Source organism: Semicossyphus pulcher, unplaced genomic scaffold (assembly GCF_022749685.1).
Source record: "Semicossyphus pulcher isolate SPU_LCO1_2020_fin unplaced genomic scaffold, fSemPul1.0.p SCAF_18, whole genome shotgun sequence".
Lineage (NCBI taxonomy): Eukaryota > Metazoa > Chordata > Actinopteri > Labriformes > Labridae > Semicossyphus > Semicossyphus pulcher.
Genome location: NW_027211691.1, coordinates 8,368,273 through 8,389,528, shown reverse-complemented (window position 1 = coordinate 8,389,528; position 21,256 = coordinate 8,368,273). Strand labels below are relative to the sequence as shown.

General features: G+C 38.3%; 1 protein-coding gene across 1 annotated transcript; it reads right to left on the bottom strand.

Moving 5' to 3' along the window:
- Window positions 1–924: 924 nt before the first annotated feature.
- f3a (coagulation factor IIIa) lies at window positions 925–8,545 on the bottom strand. Its single transcript, XM_069667479.1, has 6 exons — window positions 8,347–8,545; window positions 7,380–7,491; window positions 6,337–6,530; window positions 4,792–4,973; window positions 4,538–4,706; window positions 925–1,499 (listed from the first exon to the last, which is right to left on the bottom strand). The coding sequence occupies exons 1-6, from the start codon at window positions 8,411–8,413 to the stop codon at window positions 1,354–1,356; spliced, it is 870 nt and encodes a 289-aa protein (XP_069523580.1). The 5' UTR covers window positions 8,414–8,545; the 3' UTR covers window positions 925–1,353.
- Between the last annotated feature and the right edge of the window lie 12,711 nt (window positions 8,546–21,256).

The window sequence follows — 21,256 nt, the reverse complement described above, 5'->3', positions numbered from 1 at the left end:
CGATGTTTGTCAGAATAAGTGAAACTGTGGAAATATCCATTCCCTCGTCTGTCGACCGGAGCCCCGGCTAACTCGCCCCGCTGCCAACTCTCTACCTACACCCAACAACGTAACTCAGGGTAGACTGTTCCTTCTCCTGGTTATCCTTCGAATGACACTATCCACCCGCCATATAAGTTGTTGTTGTTGTTGTTGTTGTCTGTGTGTGTGTGTGTGTGTGTGTGCGTGCGTGCGTGCGTGTGTGTGTGTGAGAGAGAGAGAGAGAGAGAGACACGGAGCAGATAAGAAAAGTTTCCAGAGCGTGTCTGGCGTGGCTAGTGGTATCAATGTGGAGAGGGTCCCCGAAACGCCATGGTATGTATGTTTTTTCTTTGTTTGATTGTTAAATTCCGGCGTGATTTAAATTGAGTTAATTAGATAGTGTAATATAAATAATAGTAATAGTATAAACAGTAATAGTAATATCAAAAAGTTCAGTTGTCTCGTGTCCTCTGTCATCTTCTAGGCCCTTTTCAAGCTCAGGCTTACATTGACACTATAAACACCAGAGAACTTGACACTCATTGACTCCACTTTACAATCTGCAATGATTGCACTGTAGCTTTATAACAAGTTGGTGTGTATATGTATTTATATTTGTTAAACTTGCTCAGAAAAAGGCTCTGTGCCAGGCAACATTTGTAAGACAATTAAATCCTTGAAGCTTATTATGCAGTAGTCCCCTTTAATATGTCACCGCCATAACTGAGTCCTAGTTATTGGTGTGACATCCTATGTTGAGTAAATGTGCATCATGCAAAGCAAAAATTAAGAATATTAACAAATGTTGCGTGTGTTGAATAAAATGACACCAAACTTATAGTTTTATCCATTGTTGCGGTTTGTTGAATTATTTTTAACACATACACAACAATACATGATAACATTTCTAAACATTCATCATTTAACAGTATTGACATTGGAAATCTTTTTAAAATGTAAAAATTGGTCATGGTTTGTAAAATATTTATTACCTTTTTCACCTTTATTTAAAAATGACCTGCAACAATCAAAGGTTAAAAACAAAACAAAAAACACAATAAATTAAGCACCACATACAAAAATAATAATAGGCCTTGATTTTCAGTAAAAAGTTGCCATCACTAGAATACATACAATCATTAGGTAGTGTGTAAGGCTGGAGTGTTCAAACAGTGTTTGCCTAATCTTCTTCTTCTATCTTTTTCAGAATGAGATGATAAAGACAGAGTCAAATATGTCTAATTTATTTAGCGGCAGTTTCACAGAAACCAAAGGAGAAATTGATTACAGTGTTTGACAGTAAAATGTTGGACTTGATCTTTACTCTTAACTCTATACATCCCGGAGTGGAAATCCCTCTTTTCCACTTTTCAGAGCTTTCTTCCTGCATTTGCAGCAGACCACTGTGACTGCAATGATCAGGCCAATCAGCAGCAAGATGAGGAAGATGGCAGCAGCGATCACACCCACAGAATACACTGTAGACAAAATAATTCCATGAAAAATACTTTACACTTAAAGACCAATTGATCACCACAGGAAAAAAAAACATTATACACATACACAAATTCACAAATACATTGTTTATTATTTGTTCTTCATTCAAGTTAATAAATAAGCGTAGATTCAAGGTTGATGATTTAATGTTATCATGTGATGTTGCATCTTGCCCAGTCTGAAATCATGATCAGCTGCTCAAATGCCAACCTCAACATGCCATCTATAGGTCTCCATAAGTGAAAAGTGAAAAGTCTTTAGTCATGAATTAAATGTTTGAATAAAGACTGTTTCTCAGTTAGCAAGTACTTTGTGCCAGGTTCCTTCTTAAAGGTGCTACATGTAACTTCAAGAAAATCCTTTTTCCTAGGGCCCCGGTCGGCCGTTGAGGAAACTGCAGTCAACCTTCTTGTACGCGCTCACACACATGAGCGAGCATCCGGGGGTTTTGTTGAAGATACACGAAACTGAGCATGCTCAATTTCGGAACTCATCGGCTCTGTTTACTTTTCACTGACGAGACATGTTCATTGACCGGTATGATGTTGACCAGCATCATGTTGTCCAAAATCAACACTGTTTGTCATAATACCTAAGTTAGTATCATGTTAGGTGGCAAAGTTATTTTTCAAGCTAGACTGACAAGACTGACATACACACTAGTATTTTGGTTGTCATAACGTTAGCAAGCATGCTAAGGTTAGCTAAATAGCTCCAACATAACTACACTGCATGGATCCGGCATTGTGCTTTTTAACCAAACGGCAAATTACGCCGGCAAACCAGTAAATCATCACAAGCATTAGCGAACATTAGCCAGGTAGGGCAGGGCGGCTGGAGAGAGCTGGGTGATGCGCATGACTCTTACATTGTGCTTCGTAACCAAACTGTAAATTACGCCGGCGAAACCAGCAAATCATCACAAGCATTAGCGAACATTAGCCAAGCAGGGCAGGGCAGCTGGAGAGAGCTGGGATGAAGCACTTGTGCTGGGAGAGAAAAAAACTCTGCACCCAGTGAGAGAACGCTGCACACGGGTTTTGTTTCTATGACAACAATAAGTTGTGGGTCTGGCTTCACTCGATAAAACTTTTTTTGTTGTTTATTCTTGTGTGCAGTTTGTGTTAGTGTTGTCGTGGGTGCCAGTCGTTTGTTAACATTATCCAATCCCCATTTTACAGCTTGTGTTGTCTCGTGTTGCGAGCAGTTGACTGTAGTGGCATAGAATGATGGTGCGTTCCATTTGTACTCGGAAGTCGGAATTTCCGAGTTCCCAGTCGGAAATTTCAACTGGAATCCCCCCTGAAATCGGATTTCCGACTTGGAAAGTCGGAGGAACCTCACCGGCCCCGACCTCATATCTCCGTGCATCAACAGTAAATGAAAGCTGTAGTATTAACTGTTTATTTTGACTTCTGTCTTATTTGTGTCTCAATTAAATCAGCTGTACTCACATGTCCAACTTCTATCTCTGGACATGTTGTTATGGTGTTTGCATGCGCAAAATACCACATAATGCGTTGTTATCAACTGGTATTGCTAACAATTGCCAGAGCTAGAGCACAACTCGGTAGTGACGTCATTCCGAGTTCCGAATTCCGAGGTAAATGGGACGCACCATGAGCTCTCAGGAGAGGTACTCGCGAATCCACAGATACGTCACATCTTCTTGTTTCCCGGAAAAAATGTCCCAAGTGCTTTACATAAAAATCAGCTCACAGGTTGTTAGGGCCAATGGAGGAAGTTGGGGAAGGTCTCAATTTTTCAGTTCCTCTACTATCCCTTCACACATTGATGATTGATGAATATCTGTTAAATCTTACATATAGCCTCTTCAAGATTACATTTTCAACAGCGAACAGCTAGCAAATATACAGCTTCAATTAAATTGTAGGGCACTGTAGCTTAGTTTGGAGCCCTGTGGTACAGAGAAACAAGATGTAACATGCTTTAAATACATACTCTACTACTGTTTGTTCGTGTTAAGTCATCTTCTGGGTCTAGACATTAGATTTGTTGGCTATTCAACAACAACAAAAAAATATTGTCACCAACCCAATCCTTTAGAATTAGAAAAAACTATTTCCTTTGTGTTTATTAAAAAAGTGGATGCAACTTGATCAGAGTTTTTTTTTCATCCATAACATGACCTCAATTCATTTTGACATCTGCACCCACGTGTACTTTTTATCCATGCAATTGTATTTATATCCTATTGGTCCACGACATCCTTTACAATAGTTGTATTTGGAAACAATGTTAGTATCTGGAGAACATTATGATATTGTTCCTCAAATCACCCCTGATTTTCTATTAAACCTGTCAGGCTTGTAAACTGGTAAGTAAGGGGCTGGTAACTCTAATGTCTTTAAGCTTTTTAAGTTCAGTTGTGAAAAAGCTTTGTGTAAGAACTTGAGCATCTCTAAGTAAAGGTTAAGTTAGCAAAATTGAATTCCCCCCTGAAATAATTATATTATATATAGTATAGTATATCTTTTTCTTCCATTGGTTCTTCTATATTTTGCAAATACACGTATATATGAGACAACAATAATGATATACACCCAAATATTCTTCACTGCATAATTTGCAAACAAATGACTAGAACCACATTTACAGACCAAATGGTGGGTTACGGCTGGGTTGGGTATGTTACACACTGCCCCATACACAGATACACTACAACCAAGACGTGACAGGAACCTGAACACTTTCAGCTGCTATCAGCCTTTTCACAGTACTTGCATTTAGATTCAATGTAGATGCAATAAGTGACAGCAAACAACAGTTTTTAAAATCTGTAATGTGCATGAATATCTTGTATTGCAGGAAACAATGATAAAATACATTTATTTTCTGTTTCATTCTGCTAGTTCATGCACATTTATAACCAGGGAGACAGCTTGTGAGTTAGTACTGTGATTATTACTAAGGTTTTACTTGACTTATGCTTGTTGAGTTTAGTTATTAAGGGTGGATGTAATTAAATCATACCCTCTCTAGCATCAGGTCAACTTACCTTCAAAGACGGACTTGCCCTCGTCCTTGGAGCACTGGGTCAGGCTTAGCTCTCCTAGCTGCTTGTTAATGTTGCGACTGGGGATATAAGCCTGGACATTGAAGCAGTAGCTCTCCCCCCTGTCCAGATTGGTCAGCTCTATGACATTAGTCTCAGAGATGTAAACTTTCTGCAGACAAGACAAAAGGTAAACATGTTATTCATATTGTCTATTCATGTTTGTTTGAGGCTTATATTGTGATGCTATTACTCACCTTGCCAGTGCTCTTATTTTTTCTGTAAGTTACTTTATACTGAAGCTGGTCAGAGAAGATATCCCTGATGTTCAATTGGTGGCCATCTTTAAATAGGGCTGTGGGTGGGTCAGTCACATACAGGGTGGTGGTCTTTTTGTCTTTACTAACCTCCAACTTGAAGTCAAGTCTGCCTAGATCAGCTGTGGGGGAGGGACACAGGATGATAATTAGTTAATCTGCAAACTCTGTGCATGTACCCCTCAATATAAAGTAATGTTCAGAGACCTTTGGAAATGAACAGTCCATTGAATTTTGAGGCTGAAATGCCTAATAACTTTCTCCACACCTTTGACTTACTTATAACATAATTTAGATTATTATAATTATATTTAAGATATAATTACATTAATTCGATTTAAGACGTAATTACCTAATTATCTGTCATAAAAACTATTTATCTTAACTTGCTGATTGAACTGAATGGTGTGCCATCATATAGGAAAGCCCAGGGTTAAAAGTAATAGATTTGATATGATTTATTTGTTTTGTTAAATTTTATCCTGTTGATGGATGCTGCACTGGACTCAGTCTGTTAAAAAGGCCAGCTTAAGATGTTCAGGCTGTAATAGCATTCAGGCATAGCACAGTGCCTCTTAGTGGACATTTATATTCAGGCCTAATTATGGACAGCTAATTACGACCCCCATTTCACTTGAGGCCTTTATGATGTAGTGTGCCATGCGCCCCTCCATGTTCCTGTTTATTCACTGCCTGCTAACCTCTAATTTTCAGTGTTGTCTCTCTACTCTGAGCTAAGAGTAACTTGTTCATTTAATATTTGATTGTCTTCAGGACTCTGAAACAAGTTTTATTTCAGCATTACCTTGACATTCAAAGCTACTTGTTCGGTTATTACAATATATGTAAATAAGTGTCTGTCAGCTATTTTGCTGTTTAGCTCATATGATAGCAGTAACATGCTTTATGTTTATAGGAGATATTTTTATAATTTAGTGCTAATTTAAAGTGCCTCTGTACTGACAGCAGCAATGGGCTAATTGTTGTGGGTATGATTCATATATCATTGCTTTTCATTTGTATATATATAGAAATCACACATTATCAACACTTGTAATGAAAAGAGAAGAAGACTTTTAGGTTGATAAGTTTTACAATACAAATGGCATCTAAGCGATTGTCTACACACATCTGTATGTCTCCCTACTGCTGTTGTATTTCCATTCACTGTGTTTACTGTCTTTTTACAACATGCTTTGTGTTTTTTTACTCTAAATTATACCTACCAGCATATGAAACGTTTAGGAGAAAACAAAAGTAACCCAAGCTGTTTCTGAGTAACTCTACAGTTATTGGAGACATTTTGTGGTAGCTCATCATAACTTCTTAATACAGAACTCCAAATCCAGCTGAGGTCTAAAATTATGGGTCTGCAAAACTGTGATTGAAGTTAACAACAAACTGTTAGGGAAAATATTTCAGGTGTTTCCTTTGTTTACACTTGATGCTTATGTTTGGTGCAACTCTTGTAGCAAAGGAACCTACTGTCTTTGTAAGGGCAGAATCGGGGTGAGCTGGTGTATGGGAACTCAATGAGGTCGGAGGTGGCCCCGAGCAGGGGCTCAGACAGGACATCAGCCGTGTAGTAGGCTTTTAGGTCATTCAAAGAGCTGGACAGATCACACACTGTCACTAAGGAACGGATACAGTGAGAGTTCTTCTGTTTGTCCCTGCCAACCCTGTAGCAGTACACACAGACACAGTTGATGATACAAAAATAAAATAATAACTGACACAAGGACAAGCATTACTGAACAGCATATTGTCAATGTAAGTCTCGGATTTTAAGATAAAGACATTACTGTCTATGCAATAATTCATCAGAAACAAAACCATTGCAGAGAAGGGAGTTTATTTTGGAGCAGCATACAGTTGTTGGCATTTATTATTAAGTTTGCCCCCAAAAATATACGGCTCAGTATATGGCACAGCAGCCTCAGCCATCAGTGTTTGTGTGTGGAATGGATAAATGTGACATAGTGTAAAATCACTTTGAGTAGCACCTTTGTAGTCTTCAGTCTATTGGTGCAGTCCATTTACCATTTTTACCATTTATTGAATCATTAAGTGCTTTTTAGTTAGCTTTCTATTTAAATATGTCTGGCCTCTGGTTGGCCAGGTAGCAAAGTTGAGTGTAATGAATAGAGTGTTCACCCTATACAAAGGCTGAGTCCTCCTTATAGGCCACAGGTTTCACTCCAGCTCTCTGCCTTTTGGGGCATGTCATTCCCTCTCTTTTCCCCATATTTCCTGTCTATCTTCAGCTATCCTATCCAATAAAGGCAAGTGCCATTAAAATTATCAAATTATATATATAAAAAAAATGCCTAGCCTCATAACAGCATTCCACTAAAGCTTTTACTAAAGCTACTTTTTGTACCCTGCCATTAATCTGTCCTGCAAGGTTACCCAGTAAGCATATCAGAGTGAAGTGTGCTTCAGTACACATACTAACAAGATGATATGTCTGTCAGCTGGGAATTAAATGTCTTTTCTTAAAAGGTAAGGGTTTCGATTCAGGTACTCACACAGAGAACTCCACTGTGTAGGAATAATCAGCTGATGGTTTTGGCTGCCAAGTCAAAATAGTTTTAAAGTTGGTTGATTTCCAAGTGACATTCTGTGCTCGGGGATATGAGCCTGCAAAATGAAAGATACTGTTTAAAATACTACTTTAACAACTCTAAAACACAATATGAGGTATTCAAGGCCAATTAATTAAAATCTTGTTAAGTCGGAAGACACATCAACCCCAGTCATACCACAGAAACAATTCACCAAAGATTCCTTCTCTAAGCACACCGGAAAATGTTTTTCACTGACCATTTTTTCAACCATGCTTATGCAAAAATAATATACCTTATAACTGATTTTTACCAAGAGTTGAGAGAAACACATTGCCCTTTTCAGTGTTAATAAAAGATCTATGGTACACATTCCAAGGCCACATTCTAGTAATCTCGTCATTCTTGTAATCAATGTTAAAGTGACAATTTATACTGTAAAAGTCTGGACATGTGATCATTCAAAATGATGTTCCCATAGAGTTCAGGAATAGAGAGTAGGCCATTCTAGTGCCAAACGTAATGTGAAAGTTGTTTGATTCTGTTTAATGTATTAATCAGATTCTTGGAAGTCTTTACGTAATATGGTAGGGTAAGTTGTGCAGGCACAGTAAGCCATATACAATCAAATCTCGAACTATAGCCTATGTCTAACAGTAGACAGCCTCTATATACATCCAGACATCTATTATATAGACATATAAATACACACACACATAAACATATGTGTGTATGTGTGTGTGTGTGTATTTATCTTGCACACTATTTCGATTTTTTTTCCCGAACATTTTTAAAGATGCTTAAAAGATGCTTTTTTCGAAAAATTTTAAAAATGCTTAAATAAATCTGAGAAAAGGTTACATACTATTTCACATTTCTAACGGTTGAAGTCAATAGGATAAGCGCGGATCAGGATAGGATCAGGACCTACCTGAGGCCGAGTGTGTGAAGAGAAAGAGCACAATACACAGAGCTGATGATAGTCCTATTGTCATCATGTCGGAATAAATTCCAATCAGGTAATGTAGTCCAGTTCAAGAGTGCGTGTTGGACATAACAGATTCAGCCCTCTTGCTGTTCAGTCCTGGTAAAAGTCGTGTAAACGGAGCACTGTTTACGGGCTATGAATCCTTTCGTCTCGCTTTAGTCTGACTGTGAGCCTCTGGTTATAACCATGTAACCTCATGAGGATTGCCCAAATAAGGATCGTCCGGCAGTGGCGTCACCAGACTGAGGCAATTATTATACACACACTATAATGCGTGCCTCTACTGCTGAGGTCATTTAGCGGATACAGTGGAGTATTCTCTTGGATTACAGCTAGATCGACCGCACTGAAAACTCCATATAGCAAAGTAAGCTATTCATGACGTTTGAAAAGCACTAGTCCTTCTCATGAAAATTCCCAATTACTTCAGTACCACATAAATAGCCATCATTCTTTACATACATGTACAGTAGTCAGGGATATACTGACCACACACAACAATATTTAGGATGACCAAATCACCGTAGCTGTGCATGAGTTAAGAAAACGACTCATCAGACTACAGCTTATATGTTTGAACTAGAGGTCTATTTATAGACTCAGTTGTTTAGATTTCCAGGCACAGAAATGCCAATGAAAATGAGTTAATGCTGTGTTTATAGAAAGCTAACACTGTATTAGCCACAGTAAACGTTTTGTTCCGTCTGTTTTTAGTATTGTCAAAAGTTATTTTTGTATGAAATGCAGTACAGTGTTTTTAAATACCTCTTCACTTGCAACAATATAACATGTCGACAAAAAACATTCAAGAATATCTACAAATTGATTTTAAAATGGAGATTAAATCAACTGAACGTAAGTAAGTAAAATGTGACATTTTTAACATGAATAATATATTACATACCTTACAAATGGTTAGGAATAATTTATAGAAAAGTAACCAGTTCATGATTTGTTGTAAATGGGTTGAACAGTGAGTCCTTTTGATGTGTTTTTCTTTTTCTTTATTTGGAACTGGCTGGGAATATGTCTGGCACTCCGTCAGACCTTGTCCCCCACCACTCTCCCTCACCCTTCCTCCTTTTAAGTGAGGGGGCCTCACTCTATCATGGTCTATGGCTTTGATACTAAGCAACCAATGTGCATCATCCAAATGCTCCTTTCTTCTTTTCTTACTCTGTCCTTCACAACTCTGATTAGTTGTCTCTGTATTTAAAGGGACAGTCTATCTGGACCTGCAGACAGTTTTGGTATCATTTTACCATGTTTTGAGACAGAGAGATCCTGTCTCTACCCCTATACCATGAATGTGATTCTCACAGTATTGATAAATTAAAATGTTGTGGATATTTTTCCAAACTCAGAATTTGGATACTCAAGTATCAAGTAGACTACTAGATAGGTGCAATAGGTAGTGGTTTATGAGACAGCCACATACCTTACTAGATTTCAGCAGAACTAGGTATGTGGATAATCAAATACTAAGGACACTGTTCAGGAAATAAAATGTAATTATTATTGTCGTTCTGTATATTTCTCGATATTCTGAATCAGAATTATGCCTATGACTTTTTGGTGAAGTAGTCAGGTGAAATATTTGTTACAATAAACAAAGCTAATGTTTGTTAATGTTCCCTCAGTTTGTCAAATGAGCAGAACAGTGTAGAAAATTGATTGCACTTCTCACTGATGACCGGAGCTACTCCAGAAATCAAAAATGCAGAGCTGTTTCAAAAATGAACTACACTGGCCATGCTGTTTTTTGGGGGAATATTTTTAGTTTAATTAGCCAGAGTTTGTACATGTCAGACACAGCTATGACAATGTAAATGTATGTTATTTTCAAATAAAAATGATAGTTATATTACATTTCCATTTACAATTAGTGGAAGTGGGAGAACTCTCCTCTGTTGCAGCGGGTGTAGGGAAAATTGCAATTAAGTATGATTGAACATTGAAATGTAATATGATTCCAAGGGAAGTCCAAGGAAAGGGAAATGTCTTCCTTGATTCTTGGAGGAAAACAAAGGCCTGTGAGACTGGGCGTCATCCAACACTTCCTGTTTTGTTAGCTTGTTAGTTATGGTATATTTACTAAGAGCCTGAGCCAAGACCTCTAACAGAGCAAGCAGTCATCAGTTATGTTATCAATGTTTGGTGCTGATGGCATGCAATTCCTCATAACTAGACACGTGTAAGAGACTAAGAAGTGAATATTTAGTTAACATTCTCTTTTTGATATTTTTGCTTATTGTTTTTCTTATTGTTTACTGTGCTGTCATTCTTGGCGTTGGGTTTGTTTACCGGACCTTTGGCAGTAATGGTGGTAGTTATATAAATCGTACTCACCTGTTCACTTGGGTTTGACAGGGAGAGGGGGTTAGCCTTGGAGTAGATATTTTCTCATCGTACTCACACTGATTTTACGAGCCACTGCTGGTACCAGTTGTAATTTAATGTGTATTGTGGAAAAAAATCATAATTAAATGCATATTTCTGATGTTGACGTTGATTATTCTAGCAGAGCGACACTGTGCTTTTCTTCCTTGTAGGAAGTAAGGGAGGCACCCTTTTTGACAGCCTACACAGGCCGATAGCCCCATTTTATGGGTCATAATAAACTGTACCACTAATAGATATGATTGGATTTTTTGTGAGGACAGGCTTCTAGTTTCCTTAAACCATACCTCCTTGAGGGGCAGCTGTGGTAATGGTAGTTTTTTGTTTTAAAACTGTATGTTTTTAAGTGTTTTACCTTAAAGAAATTATAATTTTCACATAAGAAAAAAGTGATCAATGAGCAGTGTTAGGGACAACCAGTAATCTGTTAGAGTACTCGGTTTACTTTTTTGTTGTAACGAGTAATGTAATGGGTTGCAATTCAAGTTATCTGTTATTTAATAGGCCTAATAGTTTTTATAAAAAGTAATCCATTACTGAAAAAAATGCTGTATTTACCTTTACCTTTACCCTGATGCCACAACAAAAGAAAGTCTCCGGAGCTCCGTTTCCCTTTCTCCCCTACCTCTTAGCAGGTAGCTCCGACAGTTGTGTCAGTGCATATACGTAGCTAGCTAATTCAGCAGACAGGACAGCATTTACTTTGTGGAAATATTCCCAGTATTTGTAATTTTTTGGGGAAAGGGACAAGAACAACATCACAGTGAAATGTAAGTTGTGCCAAGAGGATAAGTGCTCTTCAGCTGCAAACAGCTCTACTTCAATTTTGAAGAAGCATCTGCAGGCTAAACACAGCTCTGCAACACTGGTGAGGACTAAGAGCACATGTTGTATTGTTTTCAACAGCTGTCCAAAAAGCTGTCCAGAGGCTATATGCCTCTGCCCAGTTCACAGTCAGATTGTTGGCATAATAAAGAGTAAATGTAAGTTACTCAGTTAATGCAGTTACTTAACGAGTTACTTTTAAATATAACGTTACCCGACATTGCCAATGGAGGGAGGTCAAAGTTTAAGTTCAGTTGAGTGGAAGAATGATTGTAAATGTAAATGTATTGTAATGACAGCTGCATTCAGAATTGACTCAACTGCCCTGAACCAGAAAATCCTGCTTTCTCATGCCTGCGGATAACATACTCAACGTCAAGACCAGCCCCCCCAACTGAAACAGAAGTCAAGAGTGACAATAAAGCCACAAAGAGTGGGGAAAAGTGCAGGCATAGAAGCCATCCACGCCAACAGTCAAGGTTCTCATAATAGACCTGTTCAGAAACATCTGGGACAGATAACATTTTGAATGTTATGCAACATTATAGTGTGAAACTCCTGTATGGTAATACTATTGAAAAATGGGTGCCACAAAAAAAAAAAGAAAAATGTGTCATACATTATTTGGTTTTCGCTCCAATACCAAGTAAAAGAAAGGGGCTAACATCACTGATATTTACACCATGATACATTTTGAGGTGAAAGCATAATTAGCATGTTAAATATGAATAAATTCTCATGACAACTAAATAATTTGTCAGAGGTTAGCAATCTATGTAGTAACCTGAGTGGCAAACTGATCAAATGATCTTGCACAGAACTAAGAGAGGTTTGGTGGTGCAGCCGTGAGCAGGACTATACTGGGTCTGACCCAAGGGGAGTGGCTGAAAACAATGCTTAACAAAATCCACACATGTTCCTGTCAAGCTGTAAAGTGCTGAGGTGTTAAAATCCACATAGACACACAATGCACATAGACAATGACTAAATGAAGAGCGGCTTTCAGATTAGTTTCATGAAGCCAGTGATTTATTTTTGGCATTGAAAATTAAATCTGTCATTGAAAACAAAACCTGATCTGTAAAGGGAAACACCGGTGTGGGGAAATGTTGATGTGGGATTTAAAATTCATAATTTTGTTCGATGTTGTCTTTCAATGACAAAAGTCAGAATTTTTTTCTCCTTGTCTGTATGTCAGTCTGTCTTTTTTTTGGTTTTTTTGTTTTTTTGTTTTTTTTTACAATTACAGCTTTCTTTACTTGGACAGTTTTATTCAGTGTGATATTAAAAGCTCTTATGAGGAACTTTTGGTTTGTTTTGATTTTGACAACACCTGTGGCCAAAGTGGCACTTTTTATCTCTTTGCTGATCTTGTCCTGTACATGCATAAGGAGTATTAAATAACAAAAAATCTCATCTTACTTTACTTTAATACCCCTTTCCCACCTAAATTTAGCACGTTGACACTGACATCACAAACGCACCCAAAACAGGGTTAGTATTCGTGTTACGGTGGTTATGTCTTTATTGTATCTATTACCCATTCAGTTTATTTATCAAACTCAGCACTGACAAATTTGGAACGATGTTTGAACGATGCTTCGAAGGAGACGGGCGGAATTTGTGAGATGACAAGGACTCGCCGAAGTTACCGACTTTGCGCCAGGAAGGGGTTGGAGATTAGTGTGTTGACATGGATTTTGTGTTCATCTCAATGCCGATCAGAGCCGAGGTGATAATTACCCGGGTCTACTGCAGAGTCATTTGACCTGGGTCTAAATGCCGATTGTAACCTTTCCCATTAAACAAAAAAAAAACTGGTGTTAGTGGGTTCTTTGAGCAGTGGGAAAACGGCTTATCACTCGCTGTAAATCTTTGCCATGAAAAATTGTGAAAAAAGGCTGATTTGGCAGCACAAAATTAATTGCCTTGTCTGACACCTACCCCCCGGCAGTGGTTACAGGCATTAAAAAAATCTATAAAGAGATAATCAATCTTGTAGCTGGTGGTCTTGTTTGCTTTTATAGGTCATATAGAGGCATTAGTATTAATTTATATTTTTTTGTGTTGTTTCCAATCATAGAAATGGGCCGGGTTAAAGTTAATTATTGACTGACATAATGCAGATTTTTCAGAGGTCAGCTAGAACAAGTGTGACAGCTAGCTTATAAGTTTCTATACCAGTAGAATAGAGGCAAGCACTAAGATCTTATTTCATTATTGCCCAATAATCAAATTAAATAAGGGATTATATATTTAGGGTTCTGGTGCTCGGGAAATTGTGAGAAAATGTCACTTTAATTCCTGCATCCTGGTGAATTTCTGTTGCCAGAATTTGTGCCTTTTCAGAATCAATATATGTTTAAAATGTTCTACTTCATGCAAGGGGAAACAAATTCTGGTATCTGGCATTCTCTGTTTCTTGCAATTATGTATTTCCCTGTACATCTCATACACAAAAAGGGGGGATTAATTTTCTGTTTATATTTTTGCAAAAAAATAAATATTCCTTTTGAAAATTATTTTTTTGTTGTGAGTTGATTGACGCATGCCACACACTGTTATACTGTAGATCAAACTAAACTTTTGGGTCATTTGTCTTGGCTGTCCAAACAAAGACTCCAATGACTCCCCAAGAACAATACGGATTCTGAAAATGTTCTGTTTATTGATATTTACGTTAGACAGCTGTGGCTAGCTACACTAAATATTAACTTCAACACTGACAGTTGTTGACAAAATGTAAAATCAAAGCCATCTAGGCACTGGAAAATAATTTCTCTTCAGAAACTAACTATTACTATATACTACACATTAAATTACAACTGGTTCCCTTTCTCTTTCACACTTACTCCATCTGCAAAAGTCATTAGTCTGTATACTCTGGTTCTTTAAAGTATCCTTATTTCCACTGTGAAGTGTATCTTGTTCTTTCCTACAGAATTTCCTTTTCTTGTGTCTATTGTCTCCTCTATAAACAGCTGATCTGATACAGCATGCTTAGAAATAATGAGCCATTGTGAGGTTAAAAACATAGGGCCAAAGGAAAGGGATGTCTGACATTAAGAAAAGTGGGTGGCATCACCTATTGGTTTTTTCACTGCCTTTTTGAAGTTTGGTTGTTTTGGCATGTTTGTTTTCTGGGGCCAGAAGTGGCCATATTTGGATGAGAGGGTGGTGCAAGAGGCTGGGGTGTTAGAAAGTTGGTAAACCAACTCGTGAGACGTAGCGGACTTGACCTCTCACATTTTTAAAAGATTGTTTGGGTTTTTTAAAGTGGGGTTGTATGATGTTCTTATCATAGTGGGTTTGTATGATGTTCTTATCAAGGCTAAGTGATCACAGCCCATCTGATGCACAGTAGACAAACAGGTGAGAGTTTATGTACTTTTCATACAGTCTGGATTTCTGACATTGTAAAAAAAGGCCTGAGGATACAATAGCTCAGGGTAAATGAACTTGTCTTTTGTTTAACAGCCTTGTGTTGTCATGACACATGGTGTAGTCTAAAATAATGTAGCACCTAGCTAAATTGTGTAAGCCGTGAATTTCCACTGTCACCGAGTGGGTTGGTGCATGACGCCCCAGCTTGCCCTGGAATGTTCAGACGGGTTGTTTGGTGTGTTGGTATGTAGGTTGTTGGGAGAGCAAAGTGTTGTTGTAACACGAATGACTGCACCTTAATTCCAAAACCAGGAATGAAAGCAGGTATGGGATCAGATAGAGAGACAGGTTTGTCTGATGCAGTGCAGTGGCACCCACAGACCCGACTTGCTGTTTAGAGATAATGTACAGGAATACAGAATGAGCTTTTCCAAGGAGATGAAGACACAGTGTTCTGGCAAACCTGGAGGATGATTGGATAATGGATAATTATATTATCCAATGCTAGCCTGCCTGAGATGATCTAAGCTGATAAATAGTAAGCTTGTTTCAAGCAGCACACAGTAAGAGGATTAAATGAATATCCCCTTGTCTATGTTAGGGTATTCTAACATTAAACATGCAAATTAAGGAAAAGGAAATAGACAGTAAATTAAAATTATAGAAAAGAGAGTAAATACAAAAAGTAAATGGACTGCTCTTATAGAGCACTTTGCTATTGTTCCGACCACTGAAAGCGCCGAAACCACATGTCAAATTCACCCTTCACACTCACATTCAAACATGAATGGCAGAGGCTTCAATACAAAGTGTCAAACTGCCCATCAGAACTTATCTAAACACATTCACACACATTCATGCGTCCGTAGCCACTTATTCAGTAGCAAGTTGGGGTTCAGTGTCTTGCCAAGAGGAGAAGTCAAATTGAAATATGAGCTATTGATAATTTAATACCTTAAAAATTAATTAAATTTAATGTTAAAAAAAACTGCATGAGGAAGAAACTTGAAGAAAAATTATTAAATTATTCAAACTGTTGCTCAGAATAGGTACCTGTGACCCCATAGAAGATTTTTTTAAGTTCAAGAGTGTTACCCCTTTACCCCTAAGTTAACATTCCCTCTAACCTAAAAGTATGTATTAGTACATAATGTACTGATACACTGCATTACAAATTGGTATCACATGTTTCTCCTCCTCTGGTTGTTCCAAAAATTGTCGAAAATGACACAAATTATAAAAGTGAAAAAATCTCTCTGATGACCCACTTTATGCTCTCTCTAATTTAAATAGGCCGGGAAAAACTGAATTGACTTACTTACTTGATAACCACAACAGTATGATTGCTTAGCATGATTGTGGTTATTAGGCTTTATTTGAAACCATAAAATTTAAAAAATATACTTGGTATTTTGAACTTGCCTAGAAGTACAGTCCCGTTAGATGGATGGGTCAACAAAACGTCACCGTAAGGCTTAAACACCTGAGACTGCTGTTTATTTCTCACTTCCTACCAACAATCCAGTTGGTTTCCTGGAACCATGACCGTGATCATTCCATAACGTTAACTGAATTATATTCTTGTGTCTAATATTGCAAGCGAAGCAACAGCCGCACACCGATTGATTGACACATGTACAAACAAATTACTATTGAACTTTGACTGGTGGTGCATTAGTGATGTTTTCTATTGCTTAAAACAGCAACATCCTTGGTAACGACATTGATTGACATATATACAGAAAAATCAGTGTTGTAAGCATGGTGCATAGTTACTATTTCAATTGGTCAAAACTGGGACAGGGCCTGTTCAAAACCGGGACATATTAGTGTTTTAGAGATACAAACAAAGACTGTTTATGTAGATGGACACATGACAGCTCCCTAAAAGTGAAGCCAAAAAATTCCGAGCCCCCCCTGCTGACTGGCTGCAGGATAGGTCATAAAGCCCGCCTCCTCCATGTTAACAGGTGGGACATGGGTCAAACTATACCACCTTTGTGATACCTCTAAGTGGTGATTTAGGCTTTATTGAGCCAGCTTACCCAAATAAGCCTGGTTATGTTGAACATGATTCTTAGGACAACCCTCAGGTGTTGGACTTTAGATCTCACTTTTCTAAGCACGCTTTGGGGAACAGCCCGCTGGGCCGTTGATGTTGTTTTTGGCTGACCGCCGGAGTCAGCCCTACACATGGGTATGTTTGTGACTGACTGACTGAGTGAGTGAGTGAGTGAGTGAGTGACGGTACTTTCAGAGCCAAATGAAGTAAAATCAACAGCATTGTGTACAAAAAGGGGAGTCAGAATTCCGGACCAGGCTTTTACTTTGAAAAAGCATACCGGAAGTGTTGACTTACTTAACTGTCCATGCCTATGACTTTGCTGTCAGAGATCAATTGGACTCATCACAATTAATTTTTACCGTGTATTTTGACCAAGCGGCAACCTCCGGTGTTGAAAAATGAGGCCAATGCGGAAGTGCAAAAAACTGCAGTTCCTCAAGTTGCCACTTGAGGCTGGCTCCAGAAAACAAGAAATAACGTTACAGCTGGTGGGAAAATGCCAATTTTTACAGCTGAAAAATACATGTTTACAGCCCGGTACGAAAAACGGTTTTGTTATAAATAGCTAATTTTATTGTTCAAGATAACTGTACGGGGGTGAATTTTTTTTTATAACATTATTATTATAATTATATTAAGCCTTAAATCATAGGGGCCGGATCACTTGATTGGTGGATCCTGCTGGCTGTCTGCTGAACGTCAACAAAGACAGAGACACTGAGTTTAACTTCACCTGTTTGTGTTGTTGGAGACTTTTTGGGATTTTTTCATTCAAAGTTTGGACAAATAATCTGTCTCTGTGGGATTTCTGGGGCTTAATGGCTGTGCAAGAAGTCTGAGCTCCAGTTTTTCGGTGATGTTAGTGTTATTGTATTGAAATATTTTTAGCACTAGTAGCAGGTATACTGTGCTCGCTTTAGCTGCTTGTTAGCCTGTGCAGTGCTTATCAAACATTTATTTATGTCGGCCAGTAAATAGGAGTCAGGAGTTGTTGGCTTTTCCCCGGAGAGATTACAGCAGGCTGCAGTGATGAGAAGATCGGTTATTTTAAGTTTCCCGTTACGTGTCGGCTCGCCGCTCTCTCACCGGGTAAGCAAGCAGCGAGTCCGCTACTTCTTTAGTCTGATAACTAAACCTGCAGTCAGTCACTGACAGAATCTCCTCCTGGCAAAGTCAAACCAACTCATTCATTATTTATACAGTCTATGGCTAATAACCGCTAGCTACGCTGAGGAGCATATGGCCTAGCTCAGGGGTACTCAATTAAACTTGAAAGAGGTCCAGTTAAAGCTTTTTTTTCTCAGGCAAAGGTCTGGAACATCATGTCTGACCTGTGTTATGATTCAGTACCATACATTTATACATTTTAAACGTCTGTCAAATCAAAAAAAGAAAATATAATTAGGCTAATAGTTTTACAAGAGCACTAATAACTTTTACACAGAGTTCTCATAATTTAACAATAATAATAATGAATACTTCAATATTTGTAAGGAAATATAGTGTGTGTTTGTATGTTGGGGGGTCTTGGCGGTCTCCCCCAGGAAATTTTGAGTGTCAAAACCTTTATTTCCTGTATTTTAGGTTTATTTTATGCCCCAGTTTGTGAAGGAAGTGTCTTTATTTGTAGCTGTTGCCTCACAGCTAGAAGGTCACTGGTTCAAACCCCGGTTTGGGCTAGGTGGGCCTTTCTGTGTTCTCCTCGTGCATGCGTGGGTTCCCTCCGGGGTCTCTGGCTTCCTCCCACAGTCCAAAGACATGCTCATAAGGTTAATTGGTGACTCTAAATTGCCCGTAGGTGTGGGTGTGAGTGCGAAAGGTTGTCTGTCTCTATGTGTCAGCCCTGTGATTGACTGAGACCAGTCCCAGGTGTACCCCACCCTTTGCCTAATGACAGCTGGGATAGGCTCCAGCCCCCCTGCGACCCTGAATAGGATAAGTGGTATAGATAATGGATGGATGGATAATGTCTGGTACTACTGGTAGTATAATGTTGTCCATGCAGAAATCAAATGAAAGAGAGACACAGCTTTACCTCTTCACTTAAGCTGATATCTCTCTGCCTCCTGACAGAATTATCAAGATTTGACCATAATAGGGGGATTCACTTTATATTTTATTTTATGTTTGCCAAATTTTATTTTATGTTTTGCCGAAATGCAGTTGCATTAAACTTTTTCTCATTGTGAGTTTTAAAAGAGGCAATGACTATGAAATTAATAATATTTAAACGCACTGTACACTGACGGACTGCTGGAGAGAGCGAGAGCGAGGGGGAGAAAGAGAGGGCTCATACCGGTACATATGAGAACAGAACTGCGGAAATAAGAGGAAAACTAGTCATGATGATGAAGCCTGATGTAGCTCTGTATAACTCTCAGGTTTATCAATGAAGTGTTCGAACTAAACTGCAGCCTGGAGTCTCTGTTAACAGAGACAAACGGAGTGACAGTGTCAGACAATGTCCGCGTTTAATTTGCCACGGTCACGGAACACATAAGAGTATGTCCAGTCTTAAAAGCTCGGTTTTCTCTACTGCTCTCATTTTAGAGCACGCTATGTCTACTTTTCCCATACTCACTTATTTTCTCCCACTGTGTCTCTTGTCAGCTGGCTCTTCAGTCTGTATCTGTATTCTCACGCACCCACTAGGTCGGTCGTGATGTTAACCCTCTATGGTACGATGTACATACCCATTTTTGGCCTTTTACACTCACACAATACATCCCTGTCAGTACCCAATCTGTCCCGGCTGCCCGATCCGTTCTGCGCATGCGCAAAAGTAAGCACATGCGTAGAATTGAACCTGTTTTATGACACTACCCGATTTGTTCCACGCATGCGTGTCTGTATTGATCACCACGTGATTTTAGTAAAACATCTCTTCACAATAAATGTTAATAAAACAAGCAGTTATGCAACCTTTCTGTGCTTTTATGTTGGCTAATAACGGCCACGTACTGTTACTTGTATTGCAATGTAGTGTATTTGTCTAATATTGTGTTGTTAATAAAGTTGTTAAAAAAAAGACTTGCTGCCGTCAAATGTTCACGTCTGGTAAAAATCGGGCAGGAATAAGTATGCGCATGTACGGAACGGATCGGGCAGCCGGGACGGATCGGGTACTGACACATCCCCAGTTACAATGCAATACTTTGAAAAAGAGGCAGGACCATAAGGAACCAATAGCACTGTTTGAATTTGTCACACTGTTTGAATTTGTCACATGACTCTCTGGAGGCCATGATGAATCCCTTTTTTGCAGACTTTCTCACAAGGATCAGCTCAGCCATTTCTCTCCACAGAAATGGTCTGAAAACGTCTTTTCAGTCTGGAAAAAAATTGATTCACAATAATAGATGAGTAAAGCTTAATTTCTTATAGTTTAATGTACTATATTTACTAATTAAGTAATGGAAACTTATTAAAATGCAAATGTTGCCTTGAAGCAACACCGTACCATTATGGTAAAATGCAAATGTTGCCTTGAGGCAACACCGTACCATTATAGATTCACCATGACATTTTAATATTGTGTATACTGTTCAAAAGCATACCAGTCATCATCATTTTCTTTTTATTTCTACAATTTAACCTAGATCAATTTGATGTGGTAAACTAAAGTTAAGCTTATTACTGTACACTGTAGGCTATAGTCTACTATTACAGTGAACTTTTTGAGTCTTCTTTGCAGAGCACATGCTTATATTTTTTTTATTTCTTTATACACTGGAAACTGACAGACACTGATGAAATTGAACACAACACAAAAATAATTTGTAAATGTACAAACCAAAATGATAACAACTAGGCCTATAAAAGAGGTCAACTTAATATAACTCTACTTAAGCTGAGAAGAACTAAAGTGTGAACATAACAAACAGACCTTCCATAATGAGATAACCAAGGAACATATGTAGGGGTTTGGCCAAACCAACTCAAACACAAGGGGTAAACAAAATGGACACTAAGTGAAACTTAATACAAAGCTAAACCAACTATTTCATGACAAAAAAACTTTTTTTCCCCCAACTTGCATCATAATGCGGACCATAGAGGGTTAATCTGAGTGACAGATTTGATTGGCGGAGTAGTGTCATGTGTGATGATTTACAACGAATGCATTGGTCTGTGAGTTTCTTGGACCCCCAAATCGCTACCGCAAAGACAAAAAAGCTG

Coding starts and splice junctions, on each gene's coding strand:
- f3a (XM_069667479.1), bottom strand. CDS start 8,413: ATGATGACAATAGGACTATCATCAGCTCTGTGTATTGTGCTCTTTCTC. Junction 6,531..7,379: donor TACACAGTGGAGTTCTCTGT/GTGAGTACCTGA, acceptor GTACTGCTACAG/GGTTGGCAGGGACAAACAGA. Junction 4,707..4,791: donor AAAATAAGAGCACTGGCAAG/GTGAGTAATAGC, acceptor TCTTGTCTGCAG/AAAGTTTACATCTCTGAGAC.